We start from the raw sequence: 22875 nt of genomic DNA, 5'->3' as shown, positions 1-22875 counted from the left end.
TTTCATAAAATATATAAAAGAGAGCTGCTTAGAGTAAGGTGAATATGCCAGAAATACATATGTAGGTTATATGTTTGTTTGCACCTTAAATTAGAATTTAGCCGGACAACCTGTCGCTCACATGAGATCACAGCAGTATCTTGTCCGAGAAGGCGTTTCACTTGGCCATACGTCACAATAGGGAAGAAAAGACTATCGCAACTTCCGTTTCATGCCTATGTCTATGAAATCTGACTATGATATACTAACATCTGAAAAGACATGAGGCTTTTATGCATGTAAATGCAGCCAGAATGACATTTATGGAGAGTTTTGGCCGTTGGAAAGACTTCAGCTTGCCTTCAGTGTGCTGGTGCTGTATTGAGACCATAGTGTTCTTGTGGTGATCTGTTCTTGATCATCCCCAGAGAAAGTGACTACTGCTGGGCTTGCTGAGGGGGAGGGCGTCTTTTTGTGAGGAGGTCCACAGGGGTCTGGTGTGCACAGGCTGGTCCCTTCCTCCAATCCTAAGAATCAAACCTCCACAGACTGTATCTGGTTCATTTGGGCGCGCATCATCTGCACACTGTTGAGAATCTTCTTCTGGTGACCGGCTAGTGTGACTCCCACCCTCAGAATATCTCTGCAAGGACAGAAAGAGGGCGTAAGAGAACACTGCATAATGCCGTCGTCAAAGAATGATCTAAGCAGACAAGGCTATCAATCAACTTCACAGTAATAGGCTTCCGGTGGCTACGGCATCTGGTCCTGTAACTTAGTAAAGAAATTGATCGATATGAATCCAGTAAGCTTTACGGAAGATAGTGAAAACATACTCCATAGTCATTTGAGACACAGCTTCAAAGGTAGTGAGGTCTTCATTGGCAAAGTTCTCCTTGTATTGGCCCATTTTGATGGCATCCAGCCATTCATCGACTGTGCTGAAGCTGGAGAAGTCTGGTGTGCTGCGGTCCAGCAGAGGTAGATGTATGCTGTAAAACAGAATCAACATCACAAGTATAGGAACTAGTGTAACGTGTATTAAAAAAGTGTATTATGCTAAATTAGAAATAAATTATCTCAGACCAATAAAAAAAATGACACGGTACAATTCATAATAACATGCACTACCGTTCAGAAGTTTTTAAGTCTTTGTATTATTTTTGAAAGAAGTCTCTTCTGTTCACCAAGGTTTATTTGATCCAAAAATACAGTAAAAACAGTAATATTGTGAAATATTATTACAATTTAAAATAACCGTTTTCTATTTTAATATATTTTAAAATGTATCATTACTCCAGTCCTCAGTGTCACATGATTATTCAGAAATCATTATAATGCTGATTTGGTGCATTTATTAATATTATTATTATGCATTTATTATTATTATGTTAAAAAAAGTTGTGCTGCATAATATTTTTTGTGGAAACTGTGCAAAAAAAATTCAGGGTTCTTTGATGATTAGAATGTTCAAAAGAACATCATTTATTTGAAATAGAAATCTTTTGTAACATTATAAATGTCTTTACTGTCACTTTGAATCAATTTCTGACCTGTAATGTGCAATACTATGTAGAGTACCCTATTATTGTTGTTTGTTTTATGACCCTTTATGTACAGCACTTTGGTCAACTACTGTTGTTTTTAAATGTGCTCTAGAAATAAATTAAACTCAGATCAATTTAATAAATCCTTGGGGTATGAGCGGTGTAGAGGGGCGGGGAGAGGGGTTTTGGACAGGGCCTCCCCACAACTTGTCCCCCCAATTGACCATTTTCTGTACAAAACTTATGTCACAACTTAACTTAACATTTCTTTAATAAATAGAAAAGAAATATAAGTTTATTAATACGTTTATTATTTCTATATTCTAAGATCAAGATGCTAAAGATACCAGTGCTAAGGATACAGTTTTTTTTTACCCAGACTAATGAATTGAATACAATTCAGTGCCCAGTGCTTAAGAGCCTGTGTTGAGTCCCAAAATAAAACCTCTTACCCTGAAGAGAGAGGAGTGGTGGCCTTCAGGCTGCCAGGATTACGGATCATCTTATCCAGAGTGTTAACAATCTGACTGAATTTCGGACGGTTGTTTCTGTCTTTCTGCCAGCAGTCCAACATTAGTTGGTGCAGTGCATTTGGACAGTCCATAGGAGGAGGTAACCTATAATCTTGCTCGATTGCATTTATTACCTGGGTATATGGGAGCAGAAATCACTGATTAAAGAATACATCAGAAACCTCATAAAATCATACTAAACTAAAACTTTTATATTGTACATGTTCTTGAATGCACTTGCAGATATTGTTTCATGACATCATTTGTCCACTAGGGGACATCCTTATCCAGCTCTTCTTGAATGTACAGTAGCTTGATGAAAACTATAATCTATAATCATCAATATGACCATGTAATGGTTCCATACATCTTGATTGCTCATGTCCCAGTACGGTCGCTCTCCATAGGACATGACCTCCCACATTACGATCCCATAACTCCACACATCACTCGAGGAAGTGAACTTCCTGTATTGAATGGCCTCGGGAGCAGTCCATCGTATTGGAATTTTCCCTCCCTGTGTGGACACTGAATTTAGTTAGGAACTGAACACATAATGCATTAGCATGAAATTAGGTGTTGCCACAGTGCATCAGGCCGTATGACCCACTGAACACACACTCACCAGGGCACTTGTGTATGTAGGATCTGAAGTGTCATCTTCCAGGAAGCGAGAAAGCCCAAAGTCGGATACTTTGCAGACTAGATTGCTGTTAACCAGTATGTTGCGGGCAGCCAGATCGCGATGTACGTAGTTCATGTCACAGAGGTATTTCATGCCAGCTGCAATGCCACGCAACATGCCGACCAACTGTATGACAGTGAACTGGCCATCATTTTGCTAAGAGGACATACAGAGAATACAGAAATATATTAAAATACTATATTTTAAAAGCATGTGTATAAGGATACACACATATATATATCTTCTCTACATTAATGCATTTCTAGCATTATAAAATCAGTCTTTCTAGCAAAACATCTTTGTTCTGTGAGCTTGTGTCACAATTTCTAGATTTCAGTCCAGCTGTGCCTCTCGGCAGACACATCTGGGTCCTGCCCAATGGGATCATGGGTCAGCTAAAAGCAGCACAAGGACAAGTGTCGTCACATATTTTGAGGTAAAAAGCTGAACTGAATTGATTTTTGGGAAATGTGTACATGTAGGCAAAAATATTAGTTGTTTTTTAAATGAGGTGCCATAAATCTAAATGTACAGAATTACAATAAACAAAAGTGGATTGTAAATAATTTACATAGGGAGAAAACAAAGTCTAAAAATGTTGTGAGATGTTTTTTAACGGATAAGCATGATTAAATGGCACATGCTGCCAAAAAGGAGCACTCGTGTTTTTTTACTTAAAAAAGTTAAACCTTAAATAAAACACTGATGAAAAGTTTGCGGTCAGTAAGATAATTTTTTTTTAAAATAATATGTTTATTTTTCTGAGACACAACAAACTGATCAAAAGTGACAGTAAAGCCATTTATAATGTTAAAGATTTTAATTCAAAACTTGAGCAACAAATCAACATATTAAATGATTCCTGAGGGATCATGTGACACTGAAGACTGGAGTAATGATGCTGAAAATTCAGATTTGACATCACAGGAATAAATTACATTATAAAATATATTCAAATAGAAAACAGTTGTTTTAAATTAAATTAAATTAAATTAAACATTTCTTTTTATTGTTTTTATTGTATTTTAGATCAAATAAATGAGCATAAGAGACTTCTTTCAAACTCTTACATATTCCAAACTTTTGAACTGTAGTATAAATATTTCTTTTGGAAATTAAAACAAAAATGTTTATCTTACAGATTCCAAACTTTTGAACTGTAGTGTAAATATTTATTTTGGAAATTAAAACAAAAATGTTTATTAAAATCATGTACACTTTAAAGGGGTGGTAAACCACGATTTCACTTTTCTAACTTTAGCTAGTGTGTAATGTTGCTGTTTGAGCATAAACAACATCTGCAAAGTTACAACGTTCAAAGTTTAAAGCAAAGGGAGATATTTGCTTTTAAAGAAATCAATTTCTAAGGACTACAGCAAACGGCCAGTAGGGACTACAGACATTCCTCCAGGGTTGCTGACATCACCAGTCCCAATATTTACATAAACCCCTCCTCCGAGAAAATTAAATGAGGGGGCGAGGCCATTTTGTATTGCTGTGGGGAAGAGTTGTTGTGGTATAGTTAGTAGGCTGGAGTGTCCGACAAAACGCTGTTATTTTCATCCGGATTGCAGGTCCACTTTGTTCAGCCTTCCTAGGGACGGGGGAGTTAGGGATCAATGGTTAAAATATATTTTTAACTCGGTCCCTCATAATTATTACCCAAATCTCGCTCTCTGTGCTGCACATTTCACGGAAGAAAGCTTCCACAATCTTCGCGAGTTCAATGCAGGATTAGCACAACGGCTTGTCCTGAAAGATGGAGCAGTTCCAACTTTAAAAACAGAAGCTGTTTACGGGCCACAACCTGTAAGTATGATTTATTTTTTGTTGATGTGTTTTCCTGTAATAGTTCATATTGTTAATTGTACGTTGTAGCAAGGAAGTAAACAAATGACAATGCTGTTTGGCTCTGCAAACCAGTTTGTTAAATGCTCATTCATACTTAACGTTATCCGACAAACACCTAATGTTACAAAGGTTGTAAATTATTCTTTGATTAGAGCTTTTATGAATTGTTTATCTACATGCTTGTTTATCTATGGGCATGCTAAACATGGTAAACAAAGCCAATGTTTAATGTTCCTTTTGGGTTAATAGTTCTTGCAACAGATATTTGGCTATAATTGTTCTAAAAATACAAAAGTAACAGTGCCATTCATTAGCGATCACTATAGATCCGCAGTCTTTACTCTTGAGGAATGAACAGGTTCTGCTCGATCATCTTCACTAATATTGTCTGGGTCTGATTCGGGCTCAAATTGGTATGGTTGTATTGACGCCATTGTTTCTAATACTACCAAAGCACAGTCTACCGGTAAAGGTAAGGGGCGAAACGTTTCCAACAAACATGCACTAGGCGGTTAGCGAATCAGAACACACTGGGCCAGCTAACCAATCTGAGCCCATTGCGTATTTTTGAGGGACCGGCTTCATAGAACCCGGAAACCATCAGACCGTTTTTACAAGGAGGGACAGAGCAGTGTAGAATAAAGGTAAAATATCTGAAAAATAATGAAATTTTTTAAAAACGAAGCATGAACACATGTTACAGTGCACCCCACAAACACAATCAAGCCTTCGAAAGAATGTGTTTTACCACCCCTTTAATGTAATGAATATGCTAGCCATATCAGTGTCCTATTTAATACAAGCAATTTTACTCTACATAGAGCAGGTCACATCACAGCCAAATTTTACTGTTACTGGACAATTTAACTTAAATTGGAATAAATCAATGATGGTTAACTGTAAATAGAGATTAAAAAAAAAAAAAGTCATCAATAGCTAAAAACTTTTTATTTTCTGCGTGATACTGCATCCACACCACTAGGTGTCAGTAAGTACAAAAATTCAACTTACAAAATTGAAGTGCACTTTTAACGATGCTGTATTTTCTTGCAGCAACATTGGAACTTACCCGAAGGAAGGAGTCCAGTGATCCGTTCTCCATGAATTCAGTGATGATCATTACTGGAGTGCTCTTGGTCACCACCCCCTCCAGGTGGATGATGTTGGGATGGTCGAACTGTCCCATGATGCTGGCTTCGCTCAGGAAGTCCCGCCGCTGCTTCTCAGTGTAGCCTGATTTCAGAGTCTTGATGGCCACCAGAATCTCCCTCTTCCCAGGAAGCCTGAGATTACCACTACATACCTCTCCAAACTCGCCTAGAAAGTTAACCCATGTATAGACCAGTTGATTACACCTCAGGAACTTTAACATAAAAATCAATTAGATGAAAATAATTAAATTAGCAGCCTGGTTTACCAAAACTTTGTTGCTCCTTTAACAATAATTAAAGGTGCAATAATTAAACAAATCAAGAGCTCCAGGCTTTTGCTAGATTGCAGCTGCTTTCTAATTAACTGCTGATTTGCTTATATGCAGTCGACTAACTAGATGAGATGCAAAGATGTTGGTTAGACTGCAAATCAGCACTCTATGCAATTCAGGCGTATTAAATTATACCTAATTGACGTGAACAGTGACATTCACCTGCACCGATGACTTGCTCGATTTTCACACAGGTCACGTCTATTTCTTTGGCAAACTCACGCACTGCCTCATTGGGATCCTCATACGTGAAAGGATCAATGTAGATCTTCATTCCTGGAGACACTTGGAAAGAGAAACACGAGCTGCAGTGTATGCAACAGACATATATGGCCTATATTATTGTAATAATTATATTTTGATGATTCTTGAGAGATGCTACATTTGTATATTATATTATTTTATGTTATATGTTTTGTTTTTTTTCACAACCATGTCACAAAATTGTAAATATACATTTTTAGTATACTTTAACATTTCAAATGAATTCATTTTAAAATAATCATTTTCCACTGCTGTAGCCTGTTTTGTTTCATATCTCAAGAATCAGCTATGTATGGTTAATTATTTAAATAACAATAAAATTGTATGTGAATATTATAATACCCATCAATACAAAATTACACTGACTGACATGGCAAACAAGCTAAATAATAAAGTGGAAGCACGCAAGCACTTCTGGGAGAGGAAGCTCAAATTAAATTACTTATGGTTTCTGCATGTGTATGAATGAATGTATATCAGCTAGCTTAAGTGCACATTTGACCAATACCATATGGACCCATTCCAATAGTTCATAAAGTGGTATTGTGTGGTAAAGATTTTCAAACTGTAAGTAAAGTTGTGCTGTGGTTTCAATGTGTATGTGTGCTGTGTGCAGCAGTCTACCGTTTTCATTTAATTATTTGAGTCTTGTTTAAAAAAACATCAAGTAAATATTATAAGCACAAATGAAATATTCCATCTATGTCTGAATGGTTTACTCACTGTGGCCGCTGGTGTAATGCTGAAGCTTGTCAGTGTATTCAGACTCTGTCCTGTCACTGCCCCTCCTGATGAGACCCCAACAGGAAAACAAGAGAAAGACTTTCAAGCACTTTGAAGCTATTTCTCAATTAATAAGAGAAAGAGGAAATAAAACATATGTTCAGTTTGAATTTATTCCAGATCATGATTACCAACAGACCCACCGATTACAGACGATAATTAGCACAACCACAGCGATGAGAAAAACAACACCAGCAGCAGCAGAGCCGATAATGAGGGGCAGTTTCTCTTGCAGGCTGGAGTTATACTCGTCTTCAGATGTACACATGGCAGACACAAAATCAGATAAGATTTTTAAAATCACTTTAAAAATAAAACAAACAAACAAAGAAACTGCTCGGAGGTTTCAGCAGAGCTGCAGGAAACACTAACATCCAAGTACATTTTTGGTTTCCCCAAATTTTAAATATGAAGATTAACATTTGAAATTCAGAGGTATTAATCTAAATGTTGGCAAAGAATCAAGATAAACATATTTTTAAAATGTTTTTAAAACAATTCTCTTATGCTAGCCAAGGCTGCATTTATTTGATCAAAAATACAGCAAAAATAGTGATATTTTGAAATATCATAAAATAAAACTGCTTTCTATTTCCTTCAGAAATCATACTAACATGCTGATTTGCTGCTCATGAAACATTTCTCATTATTAATCTCGAAAACAGATGCTGCTTAATATATAAGGAAAATGTGATACATTTTTTCAGGATTATATGATGGGAATTTTTTTTAGTAACAATATAAATGTCATTGCAACTTTTGATCAATTTAATGCATCCTTTGAATGGTAGTGTAAAAAGTAAATTGACTCAAATATTTTTGCTGCCATATTTGGCTGAAAATTGGCTCACAAACATTCTTAAGCTGTTAAATCATCTTCAACAATCGACTGACTTATATGAAACACGATTAATTTTAACCCTTTACCGTGTACAATCCCACCGGTGGGATTAGAATGTTCAGTGCATCATGTGATCAACTGCTAAATTCAAATGTGTTTTTGCAGTTTGACTGGCACGAGCCAGAGAAGGACACGCACAGCGCTTTTAATATATCATAATTATTCAGTGTTTTCAACCATATAATGATTATTTTAGGTTTCAGACATTTATAGTCTGTAAAATACACACTAACGTCTATGGAAACAGCAATAACAATGCTTTATTATAATTTGACGACGTGTTTTATTCATAACAGATACACATTTTGTAGGAAACAATATAGTTTACTCTAATCTCAGTTCACCGGTCACTTAATTATGTATTTTGGGAGAAGGGGATGAATTTAAGTGATGTGAATCTGACAGATACGATTCTCTGAATATCGGTGCAAACAAACATAGCGGAAATAAGAAATAGCGATACATCTGTCATCCCCCATTAAGAATTATGAATGCCCTCCCCCAGCTTGTGTGTCCCCGGCTCAAATTAAATCAATGTGTTTCCAAGTAGCTAAGTGTAGCAAAATGTTTACATTTTCATAAGATTAGTATTGGAAATAAACAGCATGCTGCGATGGCTTGGCCACTGGCTCATGATTCCGCCGTTACCCATGGCACATAGATCTAAAGTTGTCCTCCAACTGACTACGGTTAATGTCATTTCAGAGACAGGAAAGCAGTATTTGCCAGACACCTTATTAACTGTTGACAATTTCATTGACTTGTACAGAAATAATCAGACTATTATTTAGGAAAGCAAAACACCAAAATGTCTAGTTTCAAAAGTCTGTTTAAGTCCAATACCTTCAGTCATTGTTTGGAAGTACATCTTCCCACTGAAACGTCCAAAGCCCGCCACTGTTCGGGCTCGTACCTGGAACACGTAGATGGTCCCCTGCTTTAGGCCCCGGATAACTGCTGTATTAGTCTGACTCCGCAGCAGAGAGGAGTTCAACTCAGCCATATTCTAGATTTGGATCAAAGATCAGAGATCATCATAAAATAAAGGCCATATAAAAACCTACATTAACATTTAGAATTATAAAATAGGGCACATTTTTGAAGAAAGTCAATGAATCTAACAGTCTAACTAACCCCTGGTTTTACAGACAGGGCTTAAACCTAGTTATTAACTAAATTGCACGTTTGAACGGTTATAACTGAAAGCAACTTGCACTGATATATATTAAAATATGTCAATGCCATTGTTTTGTCTCAAGAAGCACATAAGTAATGTTTTTTTCTAAGGCATGTTTATAAAAGCTAATTAAATTGAATTCCTAATCCTGGCTTAATCTAAGCCCTGTCTGTGAAACCGGCCTAAATGAACTAAATTAATTTAAGCTTGTACAAGACCAGAACAAATACAAGTAAAAAAGTAATTGTTGTTGTTGAAAAGACTTATTTTTAATTGCTTTAAAGATCACCTCAGTTTATGATCATTGAATGTTTTATTCTTTGCGAGAAGAGGATCATCTTCAGCATTTTATTATGAGACGATTTATTACCTTCTCATAATACTGCAGCTCATAGTCCAGAATGACTCCATTGGGCTGGTCTGGCTGGGACCAGGACAATGTGATACTGTCCACAGCTCGATTGACCTGATGCATGATTGACACAGCAGATGGAGCTGTAGAGAGGATGATGAAACAAAGGAAACAAATGAGAAATGTATAGCTGGATACAAAAGTGTAGGGGTTCATCTGAGATTATTTTCATGAAAAAAATTGTCAAAAACTATAATCCTGACAGTGTTTAGATCACCACACAGGATCTCAGCCAAACCAAAGACTCTCTCTAATTTAGCATTAAACATTAAGATCGATACACTGTATAATCCTCAATAGATCATTTAGAAAATTGCTTAAAAATATTTCATTAAAATTATTATTGAAAATCTATGTTCAATATGTTTTATTCACCATATTTAATACAATATGTTTGAGGTCAGCAAGATTTTTTTGGAAAGAAATGAATAATTTTATTCAGCAAGGATGCAGTATCTTGATCAAAAGTGATCAAAAATTTTTAATTTTAAATAAATGCTGTTATTATGAAATGTCTATATCAGCTTCCCCAGAAATATTAAGCAGCATCTGTTTTCAACATTGATAATAATAATAAATGTTTCTCGAGCATCAAATCAGCATATTAGAATGACTTCTGAAGGGTAATATGAAGACTGGAGTAATGATGCTGAAAATTCAGCTTTGCCATCATAGGAATACATTACATTTTAAAATTCTTTACATTAAACCATTTAAATTGTATAAAACTATTTTTTTTTTTTAAACGGCCAATTGTGAAATATTATTATAAGGGACTTCCTTCAAAACATATTTGTAAAAAAATCCTATCGACCCCAAACCTTTGAACGGTTGTGAATATCTTCTCAACAGAACCCCTGGAGTACTTAAGTTTAGATAATGAATGAAGGGTGTTCACTATTTTTGACATCTGGAAAGATCAACAACAGCATATACATTTCTCCTTAAGCACAACACTATTACCAACAAAGATCAGCTATAATGTCCATGGATCTGGAGCTAGGGCTCACATGCTAACTGGCCTCTGTGAGTGCTATGCTGTTAGATCCCTGGCACCCGTGCCGTTTTGGATATAGAGGAGCCATTATATCAACTGCAGCTTCAGGCTGACTACTAACTGGAAAGAAAGACTCTGGAAGGCCATTTAACACTTCATTATCATTTACAAGCTTAAAGAAGCTAAAAGACAAGCGTGAAAGCTGGCAAACACAATGGCTGCTGGTAAAACTGCTCTCATGGTTTAAAGATCAAACAAATTGCAGTGCCTTAAAGCCAATCGATGCCTAGTACATAAAGTGTGCTCCTGGCATGCTTGTAAGGAGGAAAGTGCTTCTGTTTATATGCCAAATACTGATTCCCCAGACATGCGTGATAAAATATAATAGGTAAGACAATATCTCAGCTTTTAAGACCATTGATTTTAATCATTTTCAAAATAAATTGGTCAAATAAATGACACCGATACTCTTTCACATGTGCCATCTCTGTTTTATGATGACTGTTATGCCCAAAGAAAGAGGTTTTATATTTTGAATTTATAGTTGGCATAAAGTTGATGGTTGATTGCTCTGAGAGTTCGAGGCCTCAGGTTATGCGTTCTCTGTTGCCGATCAGAGCTCAGGAATATCAAGCACACAATGTTGTGTAAAAAATATGTCTTGTGCTATTTAGTTTCTCTGTAAACTTCGATCCTGAGCTCTGATTAAGTGTTTTTCCATGCGCTAGTTTCGATGGGCAGAACAGGCTCTGTGTCTTGATTTACTGCACTGAATGGTGGGATGGTGTGTGAGGAGGATGGGATTGTTGAGAAGTTGAGTGTGCCTTTGTGTATTTTGGAGAGATTCATCTAAACAACACTAGGAAAGACAGATGTGATTAGACTAGCACTCTAAATAGGAAGACGAACCATTCCAAACAATCACAGAATTCAATTCCTCAGGCGCATGTAACTTTTTAACCCCCATAATTTGCAAATATGCTGATGACAGGACCGCAGTCTGGGTCATTAATAAAGAGAAAACCAGTCTAATTATCATCATTTACTCACCCTGGTGTCTTTTGAAACCGGTGTGAGATTATTTTTTCAACGAAATACAGGCAATTAAGTGGAATGTTCAAACTGCTCTTTTTCGTACAATAAAAGTGAATGATGACCAGCAACATTACAACTTAAATTTCGTTCTTTCCTTCACACAAACTATCATATGGCTTCAGAAGACTTGGAAGTGCCCAAGTTGTATACAGACAGCTTTTATAGAGCTTTATGTTCCTTTTTGGAGCCCCTGGTCACCAGTCAGTTTAATTGAACAGTATTAATATTGTTTAAGATGTATACTTTATTGTTTCATGGTAGTAATAAAGTTGTTTGAAACTAGCAAGATCTGAAAATGTATAGAAAATAAAAGTTTGTACAGGTACACTACTGTTCAAAAGTTTGGGGTCAGATTTTTTAATGTCTCTTATGCTCATATATTTAATTAATCAAAAATTGTGAAATATTATAATTTGAAATAACTGTTTTCTATTTCAAAATAACAGACTTTATTTGAAAAACAAATCTTTTGTAGCCATGTAAAAAAAAAATGTATGCATCCTTGCTGAATAAAAGTATTAACTTCTTTCAAAAAATTCTTACTGACCCTAACCTTATACTTATACTATAATGACAACAACAAAAATGCTATTAGCCTTTGAATCTTGTTTATTCTAAGCACCCATGGTTCCTTTAACACTCTACAATGTTTCAAAGGAACTGCTTAACGGGAAGAAACCCAAGAACGTCTGGAGAGAATCCACCACAGGTATGTGGCTATAAAATAGAGCAAGTCATAATATATGAAAATAAGTTCTCTCGGTTTGATGAGGTGATCAGTTTTCCAAAGAGTTTGCAGTAAGTGGTACTTCATCATTCCGCTGCTCTCTTTGACTGCAATTTATGAGAAATACAAGTAGTACTCTCTCAGTGAAAATCATAAATTCATATGTCCTTGCGGTATTCTGGAGGAGAATAAGAGGAACAGATTACGAGCAGTTCCATCTAAAATGGATCGCAGAATCATTCTTTTCTCCACAAGAATTTCCACTGTGGCAAACGACTAAATAATTTCCTAGTCAATCGCAGCTTGAAACAATGTATTAAAGACTTTAAAACATTAATGGGAATACCGACAAGACAATGTTTCCAAAATGGAGGTTCTTATGGTATCAAGAAACATGTTTTTTAAAGATATATTCTTGGAACTCCTTCCCCGAGGCTAAATCTAAAATCAAACTTCTATTAATAATAATAATAATAATTTTCTTACACTGTTTTCGCCTATTAGCACTTGATTCGCACATCACGCATTTTATAAAAAAAACATTAGCTTGTACTGTAAGTTTGTCAAAGAAACATTATTAATAAATCCTTGAGCGTGGGAGGACGTTTATAGTTCCTGAGTGCTGTGTAAACCCGTGTCTGTTGAGCTCATGCTTGGGCTCTGGCTGAGCAGCCGGTCCTGGCATTGTCCCTCTCTCTGTGTTTGGGGGGACGCGGGTGGTGTGAGGTGGATTTTTGTCTTTTAATGGCAGCAGTGAAGCGGTAATGTGGACTGACAGGCACACCGGTGGAGCCCCAGCCTCCAGTGATAGGGCCAGCGAGTTCACTGCAGCACAGCCGAGGGCACGGCTCTCATTAAAATGCTCTATTAAACACTATTATGTTCCATTTGAACTGGCTCTTTTTGACTGACATTTCAAATCCTTGTACAGAGCAATATGATGAGTGTTGTGGACTAGCTTTCAGTTTTCTGATAAAATTGAAGGAACATGAGAAACCTGATCAGGTGAAGATAAAAAGATGCAAATACATCAGTTTCATGATGAAGTCATATAATACTCAATGCAGCAGGGGGAAAAAACTAGGCAACGTGAATCGTGAGACTCAGAGCAATACTAGCGTGTGAATACAGTCTGGTGATTAGCAAACATATTTTCAAAATAAGCAGGGATCTAGAGGTGACCGTAGCTAAATGTAGCTCACAAGATCATTTCGGATCAATAGTTCAGGGATTTTTGATGTTGTATGCAAGGACCCCCAGGGGACTGAAAGAGGCTTTAGGGGATCAGCAGTTTACCAAACATGTATAGTATTACTGTTTCAAACTAAATACTAGCTGGAAATAATGAGATTAATTATATATTTTCCAGATAATATTTTGCACATCTTATATATATATATATATATATATATATATATATATATATATATATATATATATATATATATATATATATATATATATACACACACATACACAAACTATAAATAAAGGCCAAACGCATACAAAAATAAATATATACACACACACACACACACACACACACACACACATACACATACATGTATATGTATATTTTTATTTTATACTTTTTAAATAAATATATAATATATAGTATTATATAGTATAGTATAATAAAATAGCAATAATTATATTATTAATAATATAAAATATATTAATAATATAACATATAAATAGGTCTTAGTTTGCACATTTAAATATTTAGCTACTGTCAAACCAAAAATTATTCAGACACCAGATACAATTTTTTTACTAATGGGTGCAGGACACTATAGTTCATGTATGTAAGTGAGGAGAGCAAAATAAAGTTAAACTGTGACATATTATACCCAAAAATTCTTCATAAAGTCGACTACCAGTAAAATTGATACAAATTTGGGACCAACATGATTCAGACACTTTGACCTGACCATGTTTTGCTTAAGTGTTTTTTCTTTCATTTCTAATGCGACCTTTTACACCACAGACTGAACAAAATTAGGCTTTACTTGGTAATTGGTTGACCAAAATGGGTATTATCTAATTGTGTACTTAAATTTAACAGCTGACAGCTGATTGGTTGATTGTAATCCATTACATACCTTTCTATCAAAGTTATCTGACATTATCAAGATTAATTAGTTCTGACACAGTTTAACTCTGAGTTCTTGTCATATTTTATTACCATTTTCTAAACTATAGCGAATAAACTGTGATAATGCCGCTGCTCAGTATTTTATATATATATATATACTCATTTCCAGAAAAGGTGCCTGGCAAAACAAAAGCTCCTGTAATTCAAGGTCAAATTCAGCCCACAGCAAGTTGAAAACATTTCGACTATGAACCGGTGTTTACTGTGTCTTACCAGCCTGGTTTGTGGTGATGTTGACAGCGGTGAACTGAGGTGAGTAGAGACTCTGGTCAGACACTCCACTCACAGCCTGGATCTCAAAAGTGTACTGTGTATGGGCCAGCAGGTCACTAATATGGACCCGTGTATCAGTCAGGCCCAGTTGACGGGGCACGAACTGCACATTGTCACCGCAGCGAGTGCAGGCCCCTCGACCCGAACCGCAGCTTTTGCAGATGATGTTGTAGACCACATCCTGACGCCCTCCGCTCTCCTTCGGTGGATCCCACTCCAGCCGCAGGGAGGTTTCGTTCACGCTAGAAATCACTCTCTGGGGCGCAGACGGAACCGCTGTGGAAAGAGAAACACACTGCCTCATCAGCAAGTCTATGTCTTATCGGGACATGCGTTTAATTAAACCCAAGCCCAGGAATAATTTATTGTATTATGTGGTGTAATGTGCAGGGAAAAGTATGTGAAACCTTTGAATTTGTGTTTGAAATGTAATCTTTAGTCGCAACAGTAGCCTACCTAAAGTTCCCCTAAATAAGGCCTATGTGATGTAAAGTAACTTTACGTGTCCTGTCCCATGTTTTTTTTCCCTCATAGTCTGCAGGGTTGCTGACTTAAGCACATTCTAACAGATCCAACGTGTGTCTTTATGATCTGATTTTCACTTATGCATTAGCCTATTATCACTGTTCCTGTAAAAAAGAAACTGGATCAAAGTAATCTCCGCTTTCTAACAAGCCACATTAAAGTAATAATTTAATAATGGGTAATGACAAGAGATGAAAAGAGAAGTGGTTCATTGTAATGTAAAACAAGAGCTAAAGGGAAGAATTTTCTCCTCCCTCTATTCTGGACACAGTGCGGCAGTTCAGATTACTGACAGCGTAGAGCACTACTCCGCTATTCACACTGTCCCACCCGTCCAAAAAGAACAGAGCATTATGCAAATCTCAAGTCTCGCTACTCTGTGAGTTACAGCAATGAATGAATGTTCAGAGTTACACACTCATTTTCTTTTGATGCACTTAACTGAAGGTTTAAAAAAGGGCAAACGCATACAAAAATAAAAAGACAAAAGACCTCATCAAAAGACTGCCTATATGCTCAAGAAAGTCTCCTGTGCTGAAGTAATTTTTCTGAGTAGGGATGTCAAAATGACCGGTACTTTCTGAATGAAGTTGATACTAAAATAAAGCAGTATATTGCAATAGCAGTCTTTTTACAATATAAACTCAATTTGGTACTCAAGGGCTGTCGGGTTGATTAAAAGCATTAAAACACTTTTAAATGCTTATATGTGACCCTGGACCACAAAACCAGTCATACATTATCTGAATAAAGAAGATTTAGGACAATATTTGGCCGAAATACAACCATTTGAAAATCTGGAATCTCAGGGTGCAATTCTTTTTTTAAAAATTGAAAAAAAAAATCGCCTTTAAAGTTGTCCAAATGAAGTCCTTAGCAATGCATATTACTACTAATAATACATGTTGTATATATTTACAGTAGGAAATTTACAAAATATCTTCATGGAACATGATAACCTAATATCCGAATGATTTTTGGCATAAAAGAAAAATGGATATTTTGACCCATTCAATGTATTGTTGGCTCTTGCCACAAATATACCCGTGTGACTGGTTTTGTGGTCCAGGGTCACATATGTGTATTTGAACATGAGCAATATGTCTCGCAATGTAACTGTAGCTTAATAAACCTGCTGCTGTCTATTATATCATTAACATATATCAAATGGAAACAATATAATATAATAATTATTATTATTATTGTAATTGTATTATTATTATTATGATCAATATTATACATAATAATTATTATAAATAATATTAGTGCTGTTAATATCATTAAATAACGACAACAAAAACTAACTTTTTTATTAATTACTAGATATGCACCAATAATAAAATTGTCTGCCAAGTCAATAATTCATTTTTATTTTAATTAATCAAATAAAATAAATGACAGATATTAAAATTCTATATTATTCTGTCTAAAAATATACATTTTTAAAAACGCTTAAATCAATCTATTTAAATGCTAAAATTTAAATCCAAAATGCAGTATGAAAAATGTATATTTATTTTGTGATTTGCAATTAATTGTAAATTACTACTGTTTTTAAATGATCAACTTTAAGTGAAAGGTAGATTAGCAAAGGTAAACTAAAAGCAAAAATACAGGAAATGAGCAGCACAATTAAATATTAATTTATAGTGATCAAATAAAAAATCTAAAAATCTGTAATACTGGCCAACACTTTGACCAGGAACCAATATGATATACCGGTATATCATGCATCCATATTTATTACCATCTGTACTGTGAAAATCCTATTTCTGAGTGCTCTGAAGATCAAAGCCTGTCTTATTTTCAAAAAAGAGTCAAAACTACTGTAAATGACATAAAATAGCATAAGAGAATGACATACTGGTGCATGGCATCTGTACAGGGTCAGAGTCTGTACGGTAATATCCACTGCGGCAGATACAATTGGTGGCACCCTCGTTGGTGGTGCGGCTGTTGATGGGACACTGGAGACATTGCTGGTCCCCTTGAGAGGCTTTAAAGGACCCAGACGGACAGGCTGCATTAAGAAAGGAAGAGAAAGTTTACTATAGTGAATAGCAAATCAGAATAAACACGTCATTTTTGATCCTTTGAAGACCTATCATGCATACATAAATATCTGGAGCTCTTTATCATCACTGTGACTCACATTAATGTCTCCCCACGAGCACATGTTCTTATAAAACAGCCATCTTTATATTTCAGTTTGGAATCGAAGAGAAACATAGGAAGTGAAAGCCCTCATAATGCCATCTGATGGGCCTCCAGTGCAGTTTTGAATCTTTTGTTTGGCATACAAAGAACCCGAATGGCACTCAGATATATCTGTAGAATAAACTAACAAAGACCTTGTTAAATCAGAGCAGTCTTACTGAAAACAAAATGCAAATGCGCTTGTGCTATTCAGACCTAATTCTTTTTTAAATGAAGAACTTAATTACATTTTTTGGAAGCGTTGTTTTAATAAGGTCTGAGCTGAATATTTAGGTACTGATTATGATTCTTCAACTGCTTCACCAAGAATATGTGTTGCCAAAAAGAGAAGTTTACATGATAATGTACATACAATTCATAAACAGACCAACTCTTTAACTCTAAAATATCTTCCTTGCAATAAAAAATAATCGCACTTTCAAAAGACCGTTTGTGACCCTGGACCACAAAAACAAGGATCATTTTTTTTCGGAATAAATACGCTGTCCATTGATGTATGGTTAGTTAGAATAGGACAATATTTGGCTGAGATACAACTATTTGAAAATCTGGAATCTGAGGGTGCAAAAAAATCTAACTATTGAGAAAATCACCTTTAAAGTTGTCCAAATGAAGTCCTTAGCAATGCATTGCATATTACTGCTAATAATACATTTTTGATATAAATGTACAAAATATCTTCATGGAACATGATCTTTACTTCATATCCTAATGATTTTTGGCATAAAAGAAAAAATTATAATTTTGACCCATACAATATATTGTTGGCGATTGTCACAAATATACCCGTGCAACTTATGACTGGTTTTGTGGTCCAGGGTCACATTTAAATGTGTGAGTAAATGTGTATTACTACATTTGTAGTATACTGTAATATTGCTGTCATGTTGTATTTATTTTACACGTTGTGTGTTTCATTTATCTTCCTGGACATATAATCAACTTTTCCTATAATCAGCTTTTATTATATATTCAGTTTCCCCAAATGTCTGAACAGAATCAAATGCAAATAAAACATTTTAAATATCAAATTACATATAAAATGTAAGTTCACGTGTTTTATGGGCATTACTCCAACTTGTTAGCTAATGTGACAAGCTGCCTGCATTGAGTGTATGACGAGGAGCAGCAGAGGTATTGTTATGAGCAACGTGAAGTTATTGTTATGACAACCATACATGCAAACTGATTTGCTGAAAATATATTATTTGCTTAAGAAACACAGCTTATTAATACAAATGTTGAAAACACCTGTGCTGCTTAATACTTTTGTGGAAACCATACCCGTTTAATATTCCGAACTATTCCTTTATAAGTCATAGATCCTAGCAGCTGAAACTGTGACATATTTACATTTTTAGTGAAAAGTCGGGACATACCTCATGAAACTCTTTTGGGAGAACCGGGACGTTAACACATTCATAATTTAGAATATACTTAAAAACAAAGACTACACCATCTTGTCATGCGACTGCAGAGAATATGTTATAGTCATGCAGTGTTTTGACAAAATCAAAACTCGCACATTTTCCCAGTTACAGACAGCATCCTTTATTTGCTCAAAGCAAATCAGTCAGTCAACAGCTGCCACATCTGCCCCTCGGCCAAAATAACCTCCGCACTCACAATAATACACGCGTTTGTACCACACAGAAATAGACCAATGACTCCGGTTGGATATAAATCAAAGATTGAGGGTAGATGTAATATGTGTCACATATCATCTGCAGGTGCAAAGCAATCAACACTTACCAAGAGCAAAGTGTGTTCTAGGAAGTACAATGAAACTCATTCTATTAGCCTAATACCCCAAATGGCTTTGACAGTAAAACATTACTCTTGGCTGGCGCTCTCAGCCTATGATTGATGACAGAACATTCTCTTTCTGCCAGAAGGAATATAAGGCTTACACGCTCACACATCACAGTGAGTTAGAGCGGTGGACGTGGTGAATGAGGTGTTGGTTACAGTTGAATGAGGCAGAGTGGGTGTGAGTGACAGTGTACAGGAGTGGAATTAAATCTGTGGTACCACAGGGCTCCACAATAGAGATTGTGCTGTGCGAGAGGGAGAACGACAGAAGAACAATATCCTGGCGACAAATTAGATGTGTGTGCCGAGCACCGTACATGACTAGAGTATTTAAGTAGGTGCTAATGGAATTCTGGGAGAAATCGATTAAAGACCTTTGTGGCAGCGCACATTTTTTGTAATCTTACCGATCTGTTTATCTTAATTCCTGTGAACAGTTGTGCACTTTTATGAGGCACATTTTACAACAGGGAAAATATGAAAATACTTTATTGCCTTGGTATAACAGTTTATTCTTTGGTGAAAGACATTTCCGTGCCTCTTAAACACAAACTTACTTATTTAATGGTGTGTAATTTTCTCAATGATAAAATACTTTCTCCCTTATTTTCTTAAATGCAGAGACAAATCATAGGTTGATTCTCACAAAAAAAAAGTAAAATCTACAAAGAATCCAGCCCAATCTAGCTCAACCAAGGGGCGTGAGTATGGGTTAGGACTATCCATTTGGCAGACCAATGGAAGATGAGGGAAGTGTTTGCGAAATATGTTTGAATATCAAACTTTTTTCCCCCAAACAATTCCGTATGGCGATGCCATTACTGGTTGTTTTAGAGTGCTGGTGATGGAATCAAAAAAGATTCCTTTCATTGATTTCTTCAGTGAGCCTTAAAGGGATAGATCACCCAAAAATGAAAATTAGGCCATGATTTACTCACCCTCAAGTCATCCTAGGTGTATATGACGTTCTTCTTTCAGACGAATACAATCAGAGTTATAAATTAGATCCAAGCTTTATAATGACAGATTATGATTTGTTTTGAAGTCCATAAAAGTGCATCTATCCATCATAAAAGATATCCACACGGCTCCGGGGGGTTAATAAAGACCTTCTGAAGCGAATCGATGCATTTGTGTGAGAATTCACGCATTGATTTACGGCAAAAGAGTAACCCCTGACCCAACGCATGCGTATTGACGAACGCAGAAGTCCAGAGGATAGAGCAAAACAAAACACTGGTCATGAATTATAAGTCTAAAATAAGAATTTTTAAAGAGAAATGCCAGAGGATTTCGAAATAGAGAAGAGGGGCTTGAGTTTGTTGCCAAGCCCTATTTGTTTGGCCTCCCGACTTGCGTAGGCCATCTGCCGGAAGCTAGTTATTTTAGTTTTTTAAGTTTTAATTATGGATATTTTTGGAAGCTTGGAAGAGCCAGGACATTTTTCAATATAACTCCGATTGTATTCGTCTGAAAGAAGAATGTTATACACCTAGGGTGACTTGAGGGTCCCTTTAAGGTGTAGTTACATTTACCGTTGCTCTGTGAATTTTGCAGGCAAAATACAGTTATTTCAATAGGTGTCCGCGCAAACAGGAATTTCATGTAAGGGCAAAACATTTCCCCACGCTGATTTTGCATCGAGTTTTTCACAGAAATTTACCACGATGACCAACAGAATACTTGTTTTTAAAGGGACTTCTGTGTGAATGGTGGTTCAAACATTGCTACACTATTGACACAGTGAGCTTTTTTTGCAGATATTTCACTGAAATTGCACTAATGTGACCGCACCTTCACTCTAGGTTACATCATTACCTGTAGGTGGTGACTTAGAGTCTTATTGAGTCATTGAATAAATAATTCACAACAGAATTGTTCAAAAACACATTCATTTGCATGATGTGTGTTTTACTTCTTATTAAAAAAAAAGGTTATATGGTTTTATCATGCTATATTAAAACAATGGATCATGGGTTATCAAAAACTTCATTTTAATTGTGTACCAGCAGTCATTTTTAGACATAAATAATTAGGAGAATTCTTCCACCCAAGATTGACTCATATTTCGTACTGAATGACCAAGATGCCCTCTTTCATTCACACACTATTGGTCACTATTGCTCAGTCACAAATGTCATGTCCCAGTTTGAGTCTTGTTTAGACTCGAAACGCCAACTCATTCACGAACAACACGTCCTAATTTGTTCATTTCGTTTCCTAATGAGATGCCCTAGTTTGTTCAGTGTTTCCACTTAGAGACTCAAAACACAGACTCATTTAGTGTATTCGTTCAGTAGGTCCAACCAATGAAATGGTCCTTCACAATGCGGACTCGAATGCTACTGGCTTGTGGATTAGTCTGTCTTTGAGGGCAAGAAAAAACATTTTAAAAGGTAGTTACTTATGAGTCAGTGCATGACAAAAAAGATAAATTCAAGAACACAGAAACTTTGCTGGTTCTGTAACTCAACTGACAACAAAATGTCTTCAAAACATATATATATATATATATATATATATATACACATATATATACATACATATATATACACATATATATACATACATATATATACACATATATACACATATATATATATATATATTATATATATATTCAACTAAAGCCACAGCTAAATGCCACTCAATTGCATGTAAAATGTATTTTGAAGTTTTTATGGTAAAGACTTTTTGCATCTTCATCAATCAGTAGGATGAATCAAGCTTGCGCTTCATAAACAAGCTGCTCAGCTCAAAAACCACAGCCTGAAATCACAGCGGTTAAGAGTGAGGAAATTAAATCCGCAGGAGAGAAAAAGGTAAATTCTTCCTCAGACAATGCAGAGACTGACATCACAGGCCTTTTACACTGACAGACATAATTTCATGCAGTAAGATATGGTTGCAGTCTTTTGTAAGCCCTCTCCAACAATTTTCTTGGCCAACTTGAGGCCACAGATGTGTCTGTAACCCTCCTTGGCAAAGCAGGCGGTTGGAGAGACATTAATATCCATTAGAGATGTGGTGTCAACCTGCTGAACTCATCTCAGGATTCACACAAGGGAGTTCACTTGTTTAATGGGGGTGAAGGACTGAACTCATCTGTACGATACTGCCTGTCATCTCCATATCAAGGTGAATGAAGAATTTAAGGAGTTACTATGGTAATGAGCCTCTTCCTTGAGCATCCATGTTTTACAAAGTGAGTAGCATAATTTGTGTTTGAGAAGTTTACCCTCTAGTGAAGCACAAATGTTGCTATAATATACATTGCCTGGCCAAAAAAAAAGTTGCTGGTTGCATTTAAATATGCAAATACTTAACTATGGGTCTATGGCTGGATCCTTATTGCAGTGATATGTATATACATATATATACACGCACGCACGCACGCACACACACACACACACACACACACACACACACACACACACACACACACACACACACACACACACACACAGGAATAGTAGGTAT

General features: G+C 35.9%; 1 protein-coding gene across 1 annotated transcript in view; it reads right to left on the bottom strand.

The window, feature by feature from the left end:
• Positions 1-513: 513 nt before the first annotated feature.
• ephb2a (eph receptor B2a) overlaps positions 514-22875 on the bottom strand; it is a gene marked incomplete at both ends in the record, with an annotated part of 86586 nt that continues 64224 nt past the window's right edge. The window contains 13 exons of the mRNA XM_079802470.1: positions 514-622; positions 816-971; positions 1979-2172; positions 2406-2555; positions 2664-2879; positions 5644-5891; positions 6220-6342; positions 7045-7109; positions 7248-7356; positions 8849-9011; positions 9553-9677; positions 14782-15117; positions 17231-17386. Coding sequence (XP_079658596.1) covers positions 514-622; positions 816-971; positions 1979-2172; positions 2406-2555; positions 2664-2879; positions 5644-5891; positions 6220-6342; positions 7045-7109; positions 7248-7356; positions 8849-9011; positions 9553-9677; positions 14782-15117; positions 17231-17386 — 2150 coding nt within the window. The remainder of the gene's footprint in view (positions 623-815; positions 972-1978; positions 2173-2405; positions 2556-2663; positions 2880-5643; positions 5892-6219; positions 6343-7044; positions 7110-7247; positions 7357-8848; positions 9012-9552; positions 9678-14781; positions 15118-17230; positions 17387-22875) is intronic.

The sequence above is a fragment of the Gobio gobio genome (genome assembly GCF_949357685.1).
Source record: "Gobio gobio genome assembly, chromosome: 21".
NCBI classification, from domain to species: Eukaryota; Metazoa; Chordata; class Actinopteri; order Cypriniformes; family Gobionidae; genus Gobio; species Gobio gobio.
Note: the sequence above shows the minus strand (reverse complement) of the source record. Positions and strands in the feature narration are given on the sequence as shown.